General features: G+C 39.5%; 1 protein-coding gene across 2 annotated transcripts in view; it reads right to left on the reverse strand.

Annotated features, from left to right (window-relative positions):
* KIAA1549 (KIAA1549 ortholog) overlaps positions 1–19,849 on the reverse strand; it is a 77,896-nt gene that overhangs the window by 24,675 nt on the left and 33,372 nt on the right. For both annotated transcript variants that reach the window (XM_018080652.2, XM_018080651.2), the window contains exons 10-11: positions 6,823–7,025; positions 2,149–2,270 (exon numbers count right to left, since the gene is read on the reverse strand). In XM_018080652.2, the coding sequence (XP_017936141.1) occupies positions 2,149–2,270; positions 6,823–7,025 (325 nt within the window). The remainder of the gene's footprint in view (positions 1–2,148; positions 2,271–6,822; positions 7,026–19,849) is intronic.

A 19,849-nucleotide genomic window follows, 5' to 3' on the forward strand; every position in this document is an offset into this window, starting at 1 on the left:
GTGTCACTGAGATTTTTTTTTTATAGTTCAACAGCTCAAAAGCAATTTTGGTTTTTTAGACTCAGAAGACAAACCCTGCCATCCTTAAGATATAATAGCAGCTACCCCAGCACCTCTATTCATATTTGTAGTCAACTACCAGCTCTGGTTACTTACCCACTCTGTTTGCTCCTGACAACATAAAGGAAAAAGAAGAGACAACACAGTAATTATGACAAATAATTCAGCTGAAATGGTAACTGGAAAAAAAACACAGCAGCAAGATGATTGCATTTACTTTTGAATGAAATTCATGAACTTGGATCAAACTGCCAAGCCTCAGCTGCACAAAAAGGGAGCTGAATCTCCCAATTTAACAGAGAGCTCTCTCCAGACAGTGCCTGCAATTCTGAATGCTAAAAATAGTCCCTATGATTACCAAACTAGAGGCACCAAATGCTGCAAAAATAGTGCATTTGATCCAGTAAGCACATGATGAGTAGAAAGGACACAATTTACACAGTATCCTTGCCGCCTTTATCAGGTAATTCATATGCAGCAACACCCAACATTTCTACACCAAATCAAAATGCTAAACCTTTAAGTTTTAAGCCAGACAGAAAATGAAGAGACGAAAATGTAGTTCCCAGGTAAGAAGAAATGGGAGAACACTAAATCAGAGCAATGGAATTGAAGTCAGATAGGTTGGAGCAACTCAAACCATTCTGAGTTCTGTCACAGCATAATTGTTCTCCTATACGTTTTCACTTGGGCATGATTTCTGGTCCTTAGAGCAAACCTAAGGCATTGAAAACATGTAGCATCAAGACAGTATCTTCCTTTGTAAATTCTGTAAAGTATATACAGCATATGCTGCCTGCTGAATTATTAGAAAGTTTAACTTTTTAGTCACATCAGCAGATCCTGTGCTTTGTTTTCTTACCCATTCATTACATAGGAAAGCCTGATCCATCAACCCTTGCTCTTCCAGGAGTAGTCCACATTGCAAAAGTTTAAGAATCACACATCATTTAAGCTGCTGTTTAGCCACCCAAAAGCTAGCTGTTTATATAATAAACTATCTTACATAGTCCTCATTTCTGCAACATAAAGAAAAACTGAATATCTATTGTCTGCTATGACCTTAATTTCACTGGCACTGCGTTCCTCAGAAGTCATCTTTACATCTCAGCTGGTATTTCACAGAGGGTGTGGAAAAACACTCAATATACCAAAGAGACTACTCACAATGTGGTCAATATTTTCATCTTCTCCTAATTTTCTGTTGCCATCAAGGCCATGTGTATTAAAAACTGATGAGGATATCACAAACTCCTTTACCAGACAGTCAGAATTTGCTCTAGGAAGACTACTGTGATTTAAGGCAAAGATGTGGTAGCTAAAACCACAAACAAGGAACAAGCCATCTAAACCAAAAGGCTCTCACAAAAAACACTTACATGTTTGTGTAGGCACAGTTAACCACACACTTTTAAACCGGAAAAGAATTTAAAAGAATGTTTTAGTTAAAAAATGAAAGTGCATTTTCACTGTTTTATCAACTTTTCAATGAGAAAAGAAATATATTTTAGGGTACCTCCAAGACAAATGGTATTTTAACTGGAAGGAAGATGGTTCTTTACAAAAAAATACCACTGTTATTAACATATTAGCACTGGATTTTCATCTTTTGAAAACGCAATCATGCAGGCATTTTGATGTCTGAATTAGAACTTATTTGTAAGATTTTTACCTCTCTGATCTCTTTTTTTTTTTAATCTCACTTTTTCAAAGTTACAGTTAAAGACACACAGTATTAAGTCCTGCTGTGACCTCTACTGCCCAAGTAACTGTCTGCAATTCCGGTACCACGAGCCACAATTAGGCCTAAATGGAAAGAGTTCTGTCAGGGGGTGTGTTCGGGACAAAAGGAGGGAAGATCCATTCCTGCTAAGCCATTAGTTTCAAAAGCTTGCTGGAATGAAAGGAATGTGTAGCTCTTCAGTTTCACCGGAAAAAAACTAAATCAAAAAGGAAAGGATTTTCTGCGATCAAATCCAGAAAAATCAACAACCAAAGATGAACTTACGAAAGTTACAGCACCACAGTAACTCTTCAACCTGAGTAAAGCTCTGCTAGTGCACACAAGGAAAAAAAACAGTAACAAACCTTTCTTCACTGCTCTGCGTGGTTTGCCCTCGTTTGCAGTTGATGGTCTTGCAGTTTCCTCTCCAGTCTCTCTCCCGCTGGATTGTTCACTGGCTGTGGAGTCAGCATCTGATGGCGAAATTCTGCCACAAACAAAACAATATTTGCAAGTCTGCAAAGGGGCAGAATTCTCACACTCAAAGAATCCTGCACTAAAATATCTTGTGAAGACTGCTAAACTTTTCCCCTGTTTTTAAGTAAATTCTTAATACATTATCGTAGCCAGATATTCATTGCCATGATGTCATTGCGTGCGAAAACTGACTGCAACAGGATTCACATGGGACAATATTATTATGTAATCTTTCCTTTAAAATACACTACAAGAAAAAAACCTCTGCATTCATAAGTAACAGTTTATTCTTCAGACAGAAGATAATTATATTAGGAATAAAAAACTCATAGGTAACCAGTGTAACATTCAGCCTTGCTAACTTGGTGTTGTCTTGCCAACAATACAAGACCACATGAGTATTCTCCTGACTAGTCAAATGTAGGGCCATTCAAAAATGCTTCTTTTATGTATTTATCCCATGCAGTCATGAGATTCTTCAAAAGCATTTTTAACCTAAAAATTACAATCTCAGTGTTCATAGCTTTTGTGGGAGATACAGAAAAATAAAAAAAATACTTCAACTGTAAAATTATTCAGATAGCAGTATAAAAATAAAAAAAAACACAGGGCACACACTACTGCCTAGTTGACACCAAAGCCTGTCTTTTCATATGGGATCAGCCTTTGTGACAGTGTCTCTAGTGACCATTTTGTCTTATGAACATTCATATTCTATTCTGGCAGGGAGTTAATCACTGAAAGTGTGCACATGTCTGTGCATTAACTTCATTAGTGCAGGATTTGCTTGGGCTAGATGGATATCTGAAATAGTTACTGAGGCTCTTGGCTAAGCATCAACCTGCCTAGAGCCCACAGACTAAGATAACTATATCCAGCTTGACAAGTCCATTGCAAGTTAAATCTACTCCTTGCAGCAGGCAATGCTCCAGCTCCAAATTGACTTCCTTATTTTTCCTCACAGAACAATGCATTGATCTGCAGGATCATAATACTAATGTCAAATCCCAATGAAAAAAAAATACTGCAGGGAAAAGAGGATCAATGGTCCTCAGTGAGCTTACAGACCTGCATCATTGCATCTTTTTCTAAGGTGGAAGGTGTGTAGAGCTATCATCTCCATCACCTTTGCCTTGGTTCAGCAGAGTATAAGGCTGGAGTTCTTCTTTCCAGATTTCCCACCAACTTTGTTTCACCTCATTGTGCTCTGCGTTCCTTCATACTCTTTCCTCAGTCTATCTAAATGATCATTAAGTTATAGGAACATAAACAGTGCTGAATCAACATCAGTCATTCCTTAAAAGTGCTGAGGAATATGTAGTTGTATCCTCTCAAGCCAAAACAATGGGTCCAATTCTCAGCTGGAGCCCAGAGATGCTGTGCTTTCTGAATTCAGCTGCTCTTGTTTGTTGTTTTTCACAGATACAGAACATGTACTCACATCACCACTATATTTCCTGGCATGCAACATACAATCCTGAATTGCGCTGTGATGAATCGAGTTCTGTATTTCCTCACAAAACAGCAACCAGCTAAACCCAACATAACACAGTATGATATCATTTCATATTTCAACTTCTACCTCAGGGAATAAATGTTTTAAATCGCAAGCTGACATGGGCATGTCAGCATGGTAGGGAGATGACAGTAACATCTCCATAGTTAAGTCTAAAGGAAGATTTGTTCTTAAGGGAGTATGAGGGAGAAGAGGGAAATTCTCTTTTGAACTACAAGTTAGTCACTCATCTCTGTGCCTAGCAAAACCATGGAGCAGACCCTCCTGGAAACTACGCTAAGGCACATGAAAAATAAGGAGGGACTTGGTGACAGTCAACATGGCTTCACTAAGAGCAAATCATGTGTGACATACTTTGAGACCTTCTACAATGGGGTCATGGCACTGGTGGATAAGGGAAGAACAACTGACATCTACCTGGACCTGTGCAAAGCATTTGACACTGTCCCACATGACATCCTTGTCCCTAAATTCGAGATACGTGGATGTGACAAATAGAAAATTTGGCAAGAAATTGACTGGATGGTCACACTCGAAGAGTTGTGGTCAATGGCTCAATGTCCAAGTGGAGAGCAGTGACAAGTGGCATTCCTCAGGGGTCAATACTGGTATTGATGCTGTGTAACATCTTTGTCAGCGATACAGACAGTGGGATCAAGTGCATCCTCAGCAAGTTCTCTAACGACACCGAGCTCTGTGGTGTGGTCAACACACTGGAGGGAAGGGATGCCATCCAGATGGACCTTGACAGGTTTGAGAAGTGGGGACATGTGAAACTCATTAAGTTCAACAAGGTTAAGTGCAAGGTCCTACACGTGGTTCAGGGCAATCCCAAACAAAAACACAGGCTGGGAGGAGAATGGGTTGAGAGCAGCTCTGAGGAAAAGAACTTGGGGCTATTGGTGGATGAGAAGCTCAACATGAGCCAGCCATGTGCACTTGTAGCCTAGAGAGCCAAATGTATCCTGGGTTGCATTAAAAGCAGGTTGAGGGAGGGGATTCTGCCCTTCTACTCCACTCTCGTGAGACTCCACCTGGAGTACTGCATCCAGCTCTAGGGCCCAATATCAGGACCTGCTGGAGTGAGTCCAGAGGACAGTCATGAAGATGATCAGAGGGATGGAGCATCTCTGCTATGAGGAAAGGTTTAAAGAGTTACAGCTGCTGAGCCTGGACTAGAGAAGGCTCCAGGGAGATCTTATCATAGCCTTCCAGTACCTGAAGGAAGCCTACAAGAGAGCTGGAGAGGGACTTTTTAAAGGGCATGTAGTGATAGGACAAGAGGGAATGGCTTTAAACTGAAATAGGGTAGTTTTAGACTAGATATTAGAAAGAAATTCTTTACTGTGGGGGTGGTGAGACATGGAACAGGTTGCCTAGAGAATCTGTGGATGCCACATACCTGCAAGTGTTTAAATCCAGGTTGGATGGGGCTCTGAGCAACCTGGTCTAGTGAAAGGTGTCCCTGCTCGTGGCACGGGGGTTGGAACAAGATGATCTTTAAGGTTCCTTCCAACCCAAACCATTCTATGATTTGACACTTAATTAGATGCTATTAAAAAAAAAAATCTTTATTCCAAATTTGATCAATGATTCACTATTATCTTCGGGGGAATCATTAAAATGTTGGCTTCTGAAATTTGTCCTGCTTAATTCTCTGAATTATTCTAGATGAAATATAGTAACAACCTCAAATTTAAACTTATATCTTATGCTGATGTGCATATAAATATAGATATCTTCCCTTTCCCAAGGTATCATCTCTGTCTTAGGCCACTATTGAACTTTTAAAAAGAAACACAGAAACACCCATCCTTCTGATTTATATTACTTTGTTTTAATTTATGTAAGCTACACCAGAATGAGTTAGCTCATTTTTCTTCTATTATTTTCCAATTTTGCCCACATTCCACTGTACCACTGGTAGTCTACTACTTACAAGGTCTATAGGGAGTTAGGAAGACAGGCTTAGCATCTGGAAAGGGGGAAACTGAGCTTTATGAAGCCCACATGGGGAAGATGAAGTAAGGATCTTAAGACAACTGGGGCTTTAGAGAAAGCACAGAAGGCTGAACAGAGGAGCAAGCTGTGTCACAGAGATCTACAGCTCAGTTAGAATCACCATTAGTTTCCTTCTAAGCTCATTCAACTCTGCCCTTGATTGATTCCTTTTTTTTTCTCCCACCATGAAGCATCATGTAGGTATAAGCACAGGGGATGCAGAGCTGGAGACAGAGGAGTGCACATATGAGAGTGAGGGAGAGGAAGAAGAATTACTGGAAAGTGGAGCACAGGGGAGCTCAGCTCCTCAGAGTTCCATTTTTTCCCCTCAGCTTTTACCTTCCCACTTCTCTCTTTTTTTTTGTGCACAGATCCTTCTTTACTGTGTAGCTTTGTTACAGCAGGTATCCCACACAGTTCTTTCCAGCAAAACACGCTTGATTATTGGAAAACGTTAGCAAATTTGTGCTGAGGTTAACAGACATTTCTCCACTTGCACAGCTGAAAATTATCACTGCTTTTTCTGACTAAGGCTGGTTTGCTATGAGAGTAACCAGATTATTGTAAGTAAAAACATTCATGCATCTTCCCTGAATTTTGGAGATATAGCTTATCATTGGAAATCCCAACTCTTCGTGCATATGTTGGTCACTATTAACGTTATTGAAACACGTTACTATTTGTCAATGGCTTTCATTTGTTTTAACCACCCATTGTCTTAGTAGCTAGAGATCACATCAAAGAGACTGCACTGGAAAACATACACTTGATGTTTCTAGTAAAGCAATGACTTGACTCTAGTCAACTCAACAGTGTCTTAAATACTGCTCTTAGCTGGGTATGTTCCCTTTAAGAGAAAAATGTACACTAAATTTTCACAATCTTGTACGAATGAGTAGTGAGGTATAACTGACAGCTCACTAGAAAACACAAAGTTTCAGAGCTCTGGAACAGTTATTTCCACTGAAATTGCCCTAAAAATACTATAATCGCTAGCCATTAATAAAGTGTTGTCTACTACAATTTGTTTTATCTCTGAACTGACCTCCCTCTGTGTCGAACAGTCTTTGAAGGCTTTGTGGAAGTCTTGGATTTGGGGCTGGGCACATCTCCATTTTCAGATGGGGTAGTATCCTTAATAGGTCCTGGTAAAGGAGCTGGCTCGTGGATAATCAGGACATCATCTTTATTGTGCTGGCCCAGATGCTGCTTAGCAAAATCAAAGCCTTTCACACTGGGGGCTTGTAGCTGTGAGAAAAGAACAAAGACAAAAGACAGGAACTGTGAGTGACAATGAGTACAAAGGCTTTGGCTCAGATCTACAAACAGTGGCCACTAGGAGGATGGTTAGGCTATGGTAGTCTCAGGAATGAACATGAGAGCTGCAGGGAAAAGAAAAACTCTCCACAATTCTGTCATCTTACATATGATACACAGTTTAAAACTCCAAATCAGTAAACCAAGTTAAAAAATAGCCTTCTGATGCTGCTACATATTTTTTTTTTGCAGCTATTTCTTCAAATTTCATCACTGTGTGAGAAGCTTTTTGTGTACTTGTGAGTGCAAAGCACAGTACACCTGTGTACTGACTGAAACAGTTGCCAGTGCCAGGTCATCTTTTCATTTCTTCCAGTCAAAATGGATGAAAGATTTAAAATAATTTGAATAATGTCACTGTTGATCTTTCTCATTTTGAGCTCCCCAAATCTGCAGAAGTGTGGAAGTGCTTGTACAAACATCTAGTTCATCTGATGAAAGATTAACATTCTGCAGATCTGAGTTATACAGCAGCCCGGTAATTACTTTTTCAGTCAGCATGGATTCCTCCAGGAAAGAACTGAAACGTAGCTCTTAGGAATTTCATACTGAATAGACAGAAAAATATATAAAAAACTTTGGAATTCAGAGAAATTATCCTAGAGATCTTATTGAAGGATTATGGATTCAATGCACATCTTGCTTGAGAAAACTTTGGAATTTAGAGAAATTATCCTAGAGATCTTATTGAAGGATTATGGATTCAATGCACATCTTGCTTGAGAAAGACACAGACTTGGGCCTTCTATTTTCTTAAGTGTATTTATAAAAAAAGCTAATCTCACCTTGTCAATGACTTGATTCAGACTTAATTTAATCAAGACTCCAAGTTTCAAGCGCTCTGCTGATTTTTTGGGGCTTTGGAGTAGTTAGAAATTCTGAAGAACTAATTAAGAGAAAGTTTTTCTTCAAATCCCACTCACTTTTACATAGTTTGAAAGCAGAAAGAAGCGACGACAACCCGAGTTTCCAAAGTGCGTGCACGCATCCCCACTGCACACCACACGCACGAACCCCTACGTGTGTGTTCCTAGAGCTGATTTCCTGCAAAGTGAAGCACGTGCTGGAGTGTGTGTATGGGTGCGTCGGGTTCCAGATGTTTAAATGAACCCCCTTTCATAAAGCTTGGCATGCCAGCATGACTAACTGCAAGCAGACTCGTCTGATATCATGCCAAAGATAAGCTTGCCTAAGGAATATTCTGAAACAATCTCTTCAAAATATTTTCTCAGTAAGCAAACATCTTCCAAATGGTTCTTAGAAAGGGTGATGCAGTCGAGCAAACCGTATTTAAACCAGTAGATGGCAATAAAAGCTCTTCTGAAAAATCCAGCAGTGCTCTGAATGGGTGAGGGTTTGGAGTTCATTTCTTACACAAAATGAGTAAGCTTATTATTTGAACAGATCTGGATGTCTTCCACTATACTCCATTTGTCTTGGGCTTTACAACAGTCCCTTGAATTCAGTATTATGGGTGATTCAGTTATTGAATTTATGCAAATGACTGCAACCACTGATTCAAAAAGGCACTGTGGAGCTTCAGCAGGTGAAGGTATAACTGTGTCTCCATTTTTTGTCGTTGCCACCTAGTGAAGCCTTCCTAAAATTTGCCCCCCTTCAGACATTAAACATTTGTCTTCAGGATCTTGCTTACTTAAAAAAAAAAAGCCTCCAAAAAACACCACCCCCCCAAAATACTTCTGAGGAAGAACTTTTCACTTCCTCTGTGAATTATCATGCCAGCTTGCAGCCCTCTGATTACTGAAACTTCTCTTGGTTACCCCACCTCCTCTGTTTGACCCCATCTGTTTTTACGTTATGTCTATTCTCTTTGAAGATATTCCTGGGTGTGACACTCTTCCTTTGAACCCTTTAGTGGCTTCCTTTCTTCTAACACTCCCCCTTTTACACTCCCCCCTCCTGTCCACACAGCCCTGCTGCTGATCCCTGATGATCACTTCCTCTATTTTACTACATTCCACTCTGTTGCCTCCAGCCCCCTTAGCTCCAAAGATGATGAGAGTCTTCACCATGTGCTGCGCACAATTCTTCCACAAAAAATTTTGGTGGTGCTCTAGCCTTTCCTAAGCACCCACGACTCGACCTGCAAAGTTACTACCACTTTTTGAATAGTGTGATGGGTGGGGTGGGCAAGGACAACCGAAGAGACAAACACGGTAGTAATATCGGAATTACTAGTATGGTTTTACTAAGATTGCTGCATGTCTGAAGCATGCATTTCAACCCATCTTTGAGTTACTCCAGCATATTGAGTTTGTAAACATGTTGGGGAATAAAGCAACATACAAAAATAAAAATTTTTAATCTTTTAACTTTAGGTAGTCTTATTCCTAGCTGCAGACTAGCACAACCTTTCATGTAAGCACAGTTACAGGAACAGATATATTTATGTGTACATGTACATACACCACAGCATATGTATGAACAAATGTTTATCTGCAGACAGACTACACAGAAGCTGAATTAAAAGGCTGATAGTATTGCAAAGACTGACACTCACACTGTAAGAAATGGCAGTTAAGATTGTCTGAACAATCACAACTGGACCCTCTCACACACAGGCGTTGCAGAGTCTTGAGTTTCGAAATCATAAATTCAGTTCTTCCACAGGAACCCTCTTGCTCTCTCCCACCCTGCTGCACCCTTGGCATAGACTGAGCCTTCTGCTATTAGTCAAAGTTGGGCAGAATGTAAGAATGTTATTTGCAGAACCAGGATATTGACCTCCTCTCATGCAGAAGCTGGTAAACACATAGTGAAAGGAGGAGGGGATGCAGGATGAGAAAGGATGTATTCCTTCATGCACCTTTGCAGCTAGGGTGGCTGAGACTTTGCCAATGGCTTTTATGGACACTTGCTGGCAACAGAGGACTTGCCAGTCTCAGTTATTACCACCCCAGGCACCAAGGTGCAGCCTAGTAAACTCCTCATCTAGTCTTACTCTTCCTTGCCAGGCAGAACTATTCTCTCTACCCCAATCTTTTCCCCCTCCCTCTCTCCCTCTGCCTGCCAGCTGTCCATTCCAGTTTACACCATCCAAGAACCTTAGGCTCAATGCTTCTTATGCTTTGAATACAATCTCAGTGCACAGCAACAGAGAAAAAACCCTCTCAGCTTTTGGTACAGCTCTACAGACCTTATATGCACAGAACAGGTGTAATCCTAAGAGAATTTAACTGGTAAATCTTTAATAAGTCTCTGTCAACCCCACGCAAACAATCTCCTAAAGGTTTAAAACTGAAGTCAGAAATGGGCAGTTCCCCACAGAATCAGCAAAAGAATTTCCCTCACACAAAACAACCTTCTTTCCTTCTCCATCCTGCACCCCCTAAGGCTGAGAATATGCATTAGAGTTTCTCCAAGACAACTTTTAAAATTTGGACAGAGCACTTTATTTTCTTTTAACCTTGTTCTTCTTTGAAAACCAAACTCTTTTTATCATCTTAAAAAAAAAAGTTTCAGTATGAAACTGATCCTTGAATGGAAAAATTTGGTCTGAATGAGTCAAGTCTTGCAAAGTTCTGTACAACCACATAACATTTCTAGGTATTTCCTGCTGAAAAAATGTAAGTTGGCACTACCAACTCCAGACAATATAAGAACAGTATGAGAGACTGTATGCACGTATGTAGATACGTGTTTGAGCATATGAATGAAAAAAGTGATAGAAAAATGTGACAATACACACATATAAAACATTATACATGACTGAATATGAAAAAAATAGTCCTCAACTAAAAAAACTGAAAAAATCACTTATCAAAAATAATATCTATGATTTGAAAAACAGAAATACTAATAGGATTACTACTACGGAAACAATGCTGACAGAGTGCCACCTTGTTTTCTTAAAGAAACAATCTACACTTCTGATACCTCTCCCCGTAGACCATAGCAACATTATGACTTTTAACTGAGAACTGATACTAGCCAAAATCCACATTTTCAATGAAAAGTGTCTGAAGGACAGTGAAACACAACTCTGCTTTCTGCAAGACTAGATGGTCAGATCACCAAGACTCAGTGATATGAACATTGTTATTACAGACTGAAGATGTTTACTACATTTTCTTATAAATTTTGTGTGCCACCTGCCGCATTCTTTCTTTCCTTTATATCAAGTTATGTAAGTGTAACAGATTGTATTACCTCTGCTCATCTTGGGACCGGTAGTCAGAATACCATGTGTGGATCAGTCATCTAGTGCTCATAAATTAATCACCACCAAGAAAAGAATGCAGTGTCTTTTTAAGAGCACAAGTTGTACTGATACTGTTACCTGCTCTGGTGATGAAAATGAGCATCTTTTCATCAGCCTCAAGTGCCTTTACCCAAGACTACATAAAACCAGTCTTGGCAAAGATTCCTTGTTGTAAATGTAAGTTGTTAGAGGTTTTCATTTATCTTTATATATTTGTGAAAGGGAAAAGATAAACTACTCTGAAGTTTACCACCAAAATGAACATATCTAAATTACTGCATTCATAAGGAATTATGTTATTATACAAATGCAGAACCTGTGAAATCTAAGAAGATGATTTCAAATTGGTAAGTCAAGACAGTGTTTTAATTCTATTGTTACATACTGAATAAAAAAAGAAACCCAACAACTAAACCAGTATTTGAAGCTCAATTCACAGAGAAGTCAAATAATTTTTGTAGAAGCCTACAAAATCTGTGCACCTCAGTCAAGACTTATTCTATAAAAGCAGATAATAATTTTAGTGCTGTTCAAGTCACAGAAATACAAAATGGTTGCCAATATATTGTTTTGCTAGATGCAGAGACACACCAGGAATGTCAACAGCCTGTTTTCTCAAGAAAGCAAATACTGCATATTCAGGTCAGTGAATAATTTCAGCAGAAAGCAGAAGGGAAGAAATACACTTATTGAATATTCTCCCTGTAGTTCCTGCAAGCAGCATTTGAATTTGGACATAATATGAAGAATAATGTATTAAGACAATTTTCTATTGACTTTATACCATGATCTTGCCCTGTTCCTTGTAGACCCAGATGCATCGAGCAAAGGCTGCTAAAATAGATTTCTTAGGAAACAAAGGAGCTAAGCATGTACTGTACTGTTGGCACATAACCCATGAACAGGATAGGAATCCCTGTAAGTCCTGCTGACTTATGACCTTAGTATCATTATAGGACATGGAATGTTACAGGATGAAGTTTTACAGAAAAAAAAAATGTTTTCAAGTTTACTAGCTTAAACACAGCAAGATAATGAAAATCACTGTTCTTAAAATTAATATGGGTTGAAGATGTAAGTCAGTGTGATTTAGGATAGCTTCGACCTATTTAACGTTGCCAACTGCGCTCACACCACCAAACCCTTCTCCATCTTCCCAGGGCACCATAGCATGGGGCAGTGTGAATTCACTGCATTACTCTCAAATGCATCAGAAAGTACAATTATTTGCAGCTGCTCGTGTGCTTGGTAGCATCCTCCTAATTTTAACTCTTTTTTGCACCAGGTGTCTACCTATCTCATCCAAGAAGTCACCTACATCTTCCTCCCACAAGCATCATTCATCCCTATTGTTTACAGTCACTAGTCCATGAGATATTTAAAACACCTACCAATAAATAAGAATTTAGAAGTATTGAGGCATGTTCACCTTTCATGGTCTCCTTTTCCTATTCAGCTTTATTCTTCTATTATCGTTCCTACATATCCTTCCTTATGTACCTAAGTATAACCTCTGTATTTTTGTTTGCATCACTCTCCTTCAACAGAAACCCCTTTGTGATCACAGCCAGGGACTGCCTGTAAAGTATGCATACAAATTATACATGTGATTCAGTAACAATAATGCATATCAGAATTAAATACTCAAAAAACCTTTTTTCATGGGAAAAGCATATTAGAAGATCACACAGGTGAGTTGCAACTCCATAGCCACCCCCAAAATACTAGAAAAAAAAGACTCATTTGTATATCTCAAGGTCTTTTCATGAACTCTCTTTTGTGAAATGGAATATGACATAACCCATTTGTGCCATAAGCACAAACTCTTTCCTAGCATACTAAAAAAACCCCACTAAGTACCACTGACAAATGTGCAGAGGGGTCCTTTCGCTGCTGCTGGTTTAGGAAAAACTTCTAAGGACCAAACCCAAAAAAGTCTCTAATTTAAACACCTTCACTTGATAATGGTGTATGTATGTAAAAAGAAGTGCATGTGCAATGGCAGGTCACTGTGCTACGCCTTAGGTGGGACACCATCCCGTGACAGCAGTTACAGCCTGTGCCCTCTATGGCAAGCCCCATCTCAAACAGAAGGAGGATTTTGAGTTCTGAGGGCCAAAAAAGAGGTTGCATGTACAAAATGCTGCCCATTTTCTTATCTTGGACCAAGTACCTCCTATACAAATTACGTCTCACAATTTGTCATCACAACAGCACTTCAGTCAACTGTCACCATTTCCGGGAACAGGTAAAGCAGCTGAGCAAACATGTCCTTGTGGAGAAGGAATATGCTTATAGTTTCTCAGGCTTCTCCCATCAAGTTGGGAAAAAGTAGCACATTGTATAGACAGCACTGGCATGGAAAACCAGAATAAGCTCATGTACAGCCTCTGGTCCTCCTTCCCTCCTCGGAAGAGGTAAAACTGTGTGTTACTGCTTACCACCAAACAAACAGTAACTGAAGCAGGAATCCCACAAAAAATACCACCTCAGGAATTTTGCTGCTGGAGTAGGATTAAAAACAAATAAAGAAACTCCCAAACTTACAAAACTTTATAAAGCCTGAAATTCTCAAGACACCTGTTCTTCTTAAGACAGATTCTTCTCACGGATTTTCATCATCCCTCTTCTTCTCCTTTGTGCATTTCTTCCTGCCACACTAATATTACCATGACAGCTCAGTAAATTTCACAAAATACAAGAGGGATCATGTTGTTGAAAGCCCATAACTCCGAGTACATATATGCCCACAGGCTGCTGAGATAACTGCTCTAACAGGCAGAATTTTGTTTCTGAATCACACAGAGTTTTAGCTTTTCTTCTCAGACAGAAATGCCGCTGGGTGGATACTATCTTAATCACGGTTTGGTGAGGTTCCTTTGCACACTAGTTGGAAGGAAGTGTCAGGATTAAGTTAGAAAAAGACTGGCAACTTTGCAGGATAGACAGGTCACTGCTGTGCCTCAGTTTCAGCAGTCTTTTGTCCATAAGTTATGTTAAACAATTACTCCTCTAAGGCTATGTATGCAACTCCAACCCCAACTGCAACCTCTAAGAAAGGAAGCACAACACAAAAAATGTATAAATTAAGGGAATTCTTTTCTAAACTTGCAAAGCAAAAGAATGAATTCATAACATGGTTCTTACCATCTGCACAGAGCATATTTACAACAGTCCAGAAACACATCCTCTCTGCAAATAATGAGAGAAGTGCTAACAGACTTCTAAGATAGAACATAGGTCAGCAATTTTAATTTATTTTTTTGTGCGGTATTTTTTGAGCTCAATGAGTCAAACACATTTATATACCTAGAAAGGGTTTAATGCACACAAAAGAAGTACGTTCATATATTCTGCAGACACATTTTGCTTACTGAAATGAAACTGCAAGTGAGGAGCAACACTGAAACCTTAGGCAACAATGATTTAATGTTGGTGCATTTCCTTGTTCCCAAACCAGCTAAATTCTACAGTAGACTTACTCTTACCATCTTTTATTATGAGAAACAGAATTTATTTCCCCAGTATTAATCTTGTCTCAGAGGTTAATTACGTTTGGGATGGTATAATGCTCATCTGTATCTTGAAAATGGATTATTTTTGTTTAACTCCTTCTCAAAAGTAACCAGCATATAAATGCCACTCTATAAATCCATGGGTCACCTACATTTTCAATAGCCTATTCAGTTCTACTCTCCCCCTCTCAAAAGCAATGAAAAAGAATTAGAAAATGTTCAGATTTTTCAAAGGTTCAAAGGCCAGTTCAAAAGAAGGGACAAGAAAACCAGGAATCAGTTGTTCACTGTCCTCTCCAATGCAAGGACGAGGGGCCATCACAAGATAAAAGCAAGATGAAACAAGATGACATGGTTCTTCCCGTAACATGCTGTGGAAATCCCTGTCAGCAACTCAGATGGGTTTAGAAGGACCAAACAAGTTCATGGAAAAGAAAGCTACTGAGGATTGCTAAATATCATCACTTCTAGAGAAAATTCTCGAGACACAAATAACTGAAGGTTGAAGAGCTACTCAAGGCAAGGCATCATGTGTACTCGCCCTGTCTCCCCTTCTATATGCTTTTTCTTTTGGCATCTGGGCTAGCTGGTCTTTTGGTCTGATCTCAAGACAGATACTCAAATGTTTGTAAAAAGGCAGATGGAGACATTTTACTTTTTATACCTATTGGCATAAGCAGTATATCTAAGTGTGGTATTTTATTTCTGCCATTTGTGAATAGCTAATCCCCATTGCAGAAGAAGAGTTACTACAAAAGAGCTCTTTCAGAGGAATTGCCACCAGAGAAATGTATTGTTGAGACGTAATTAAGATGTTGAATACTGCATTCCTTGTTAGAATCCAGCTATTGACTCTGATGCAGAACCTGTATGCCATCCCAAAAAAGACAACAGCTTGGAGAGTTAGTCAAGGTTGCTATTAGAAATGAATGATATTTGTTATGCAAACAGTAGGCAGACATGAATCTCTTGCATAAACTCATGTCAGTTTTCAAGTAGTTTTTGTAGGATTGGTGTCAGCTGCCTTTCTTAACATGAGTCTCTTTTGACTGAAATTTTTCCGCAATGCAGAGCTGTTGCCTCAACATTATACAGATGAACAAAAGCATTACAGGATGTCAAAACATCACAAGAATTCTTTATATCAGGAGCAGAAGCCTAGTATTTAGCCTCCAGCAGGGCTAGCCTCTGATCCTGGGAACATCCAAGAGACAGTCTACTGAATACACAATAATAAGCAAAACTCTCAATTCAGAGGTGTAAAGTTACACCTGACACATGATATTTCGATATCAGATATTCCTGCTTGGGGGAAAAATATAAAAATCCACAGAAGTGCGTCTCAGACTCCTTGCAGAAGGCATGACTCATTACCTGTAACTGTGAGCAGCACATGGAGGGCTGGCTGGCTGTCAGGAGCAGTGTGGATTAGAGCAGACACACAAGGGCTGGTAACTGTCCCCAGGTGATGATGACACATTAGCTGAGCTTTGCTGGCACAGGATGCAAACTGGCAGCCCTCCAGCTCTGGCACTACCTGTGCTACTGCTCAAGGAGAAGGTGTGGTACTGTATGCTTTGTCCAAGGCTTTGTGGGGACCAACCCACTCCACCTCTCCCACATGTCCCTCCCACACAGGAGGGACACTGAGCCAGAAAGACATGTCCAGCCTCTAAAAACAATAGTGGCATGCAGAGAGCTCCAGACTTCTGACTGAAGAAGCAAGCATTTTCCCCCTAGGGTTTTAGGATGTGCCCTCAGAAAAACAAGGAACTGAGTAAACCACTAAAAGCTGGCACTGCAAAGGCAATGACTTCAGCATGCCCAGCATTTACAGAACATCCAAGACCTTCTAAACAAACTGCCAATTAGCTTGTCTATAGGTGTCCAGCTCTTGCCATTAGAGCAGGGAGCCTTTCCCTGAATAACTGTCTATAGCTGAAACTATCTCTTGAGAAGTCCTAGGAAGGGATTTGACATTTTTCTTCAAATGCTTTTACACAGCAGGGAAGGTGAAATCCCTAGTGAACCAGGTTCCATTTTAATTTCTGGATGTCCATAGAGAAAGAAATAATATTGCTGACTATAATATTGTCAATAAAATAATGTTATTTCCATTACAGACAACATATAAAATGTTTTTTTGCTCCCTGGGGAAGAGGAAAGGAGTTGACAGTGTTTTTGTACAAAACCATCAGAGGCCCAGTACAGAGCAAAATGATGGTTTAGGCACTGAAGAAATTTATCCAGTTTTTCCTGAAGAAAAATAACCCATGGCAAAAATTCAGTTCCCCACAAAAGGCACAGCTTCTTTGCAGGGAAAAAAGCTCAGGCTGGGACAATGTTGTGGCAGATATAGGTAATGGCAAGAGAGAAAATCCTGTTATTTAAAAATGCCACTTGTGCATCTTTTTACTTCCTAAGGTAAAGACATCTTTATCCAGTGCAACAACTCAGCTCACATCAAGGTGAATTTCCAGTAGAATGCTACGGCTTCCAGAACAAGTCATGAATATTTGATGTGCCCTTTAAATATCTTAGTACCATCTCTTTAAAAGAATTATCCTTGCACAGACCAATGAATCTTGCATAGAAATTTACTTCTCTCCTCTGCTTCCCTAACTCCCATTTTAAAAAGCATACAAATAACTTTCATCTAAGCATGTTTTCCCATCTAATCTCCAGAATGAAAAACGAAACCTAATATTTTTCAGGTATTGTTAATCCTGCTTTGACACAGAGGGATGGATTAGCAAATCAGAGTCTCTTCAAGATCCTTTATTTTTTACTACTTTATGATCAAACCTGGTTTTGCTAGCATCAGTTCCCACATCTCTCCTATGTATTTATGTTTATATTCACTGAAGCAGCAGATTTCTGAGACTATCAGAAGTAAAATATCCCTTAATATTTTCTGAGTTCAGGCTCCCTCTCTATATTCTTTGCAGAAGAGAACATTATGAGCCCTTTTAAGCAGGACCCTTGTGCCATCCTGTCTGCATGACACTAATCCTGTAATGACACTAGAAGGCCAGATGGAGAGAACAGAAACTGGTAGAGTGGTACATCCAACCTGCAGAACAGACCTTTGCTGCAAACGGTCTACCCTGCCCATGCCACCACCTTAGAAGAAACATTACCTTTGCTATTATCTGTATTACCTTTGAGAATGACCTGGCCTTGAGAGTGGGGACAAGCAGCACATGTGGACTCAAGCCCAGCTTCAGGGTTGACATTACACATAAATATCAATGCAATCCTGGGTACTGCTATGGACTTGTCACCGCAGGATCTCAGTATTTTTTGACAGAGATGTGTCTGCTCAAGTGGGAAATATGCTATTACTGACCAACACGAGTGAGGGACTGTGATCCAAATATTCTAAAGGGGGGTTCACAGAGCAGATAAGGGGCCAGAGCCAGATAGCTGTGCTGGCATGATATGCTAGCCAGCATGACTGAATTGTGTAACACAAATACCTGGTGATCTTTACCTCACTGAGGTGTACCCAAGCAGCCATACCCTCAGAGCACACCCAAAAAGGCACGTAGGGTCTTACTGCCAGCAGATAACAGTACTGGTTTGCTTCATTAGAAGACAGACTGTGAGGCTATGCAGCTTATGACTTACTTTTAACGGTAGCCATATGAACACAGAAATCATACCTACTCTGTAAAAATAAATCTTTACATGCAGAAGATTAAAACTTACACTGTCTGAGCAAACACCAAAATATTTCAGGAAAATGCAGAAGTTTCAAATCCAGAAAGAAACAATTAAGTGAAAGGAAGGAAGAAAAAAACCTTATGACTAAGAATGACAAACATATGGGGCTACAGAATCCAGGCAAATTTGTAGCATCTTTAAATGATCTCTCTGAAGAGAAGAAGACAACTTTGTAAGAGTGATTCTAGACAATAATAAAAAGCTGCTGTAAAACTTATGGCTTACTTATGCAATCTCCATTTACCATATATTTACTGAGGTTCCCTCTCTCGATGTTTCGAGGCACCAGTCTTTTCTCAGCAGCATGAAGAAAACAGGCATTCCCCTCGACCCATTCCCAACCCCGTTCCAGGTTTTTAAGTCACAGGTGACATAATTTGCTATCAGCTGCTACTGTGAATTCTAATGGATTATTATGCTGCCCACTGATCCGCTATGTCAAAATGGCTAATTAAACACACTGAAGAAAGACTGGTGATACCTCCGGAGATCCACCAGTGCAGCATGATATCCGATTTCAGCTGAACAAGAAAAGTGTCTGTTTCTTATCTTACAATCAACACACATTATAGACTTATTACAAGTTTGAAAAGTACTGTCTTCTATTTCCAGTATGAATATGCCATACATAGGTTAACAAAATACTCTGATATTTAAATATTCCATTTCCATATCTACATTATTTTTTTAAAAATTATTAACGAAAGTCAGAAGAGCTAGCACACTATAAATGCATCTTTATGTTTTTTACCAATGAAATATAGATTCCAAGAGAAAACCCCAGATCTTTAACCTAAATATCTTTCCATTTACAGATGCAGTGGAGGCCTTCACTTTCCTTCAGTACCAAGGTCAAGCTCTGGAAATGGAAATAAATGTGGGTGTGGTGAGGGAGATCCTGAGTCCATTTTTAAACTGAGTTTATTTACAGACTTAAATCCCTGACCACATGATGATACTCCTTTGATCATTTCTTTGCATTTACCCTAATACAAGTATAAAATACACAACAATTTTAGAGGGCAGGATCGGACCAAATGTCTCTAATAATTTGTATGCTGTTGTGACTGGGGGTCTTCAGTGGTTGTTAAATATGTCCTATTCTGACCTGGAATTCCAACCCACTGTTTGAAGACATGAAGACATCCCAAAGACAGCCTGCTACTAAGGCAGCCAGAGTACTACTTTTGTTCTGGGCAAAGGAGGGAATGGTTAGTGAAAGAGATCCTACCAGTTGTTTGATGTGCAAAGCGATAAAAATTTAAGACACTTATTGATTTACCTCCACTGGC

This window comes from Manacus vitellinus, unplaced genomic scaffold (genome assembly GCF_001715985.3).
Source record: "Manacus vitellinus isolate BGI_N305 unplaced genomic scaffold, ASM171598v3 scaffold_5_pilon, whole genome shotgun sequence".
In the NCBI taxonomy this organism is placed as follows: Eukaryota; Metazoa; Chordata; class Aves; order Passeriformes; family Pipridae; genus Manacus; species Manacus vitellinus.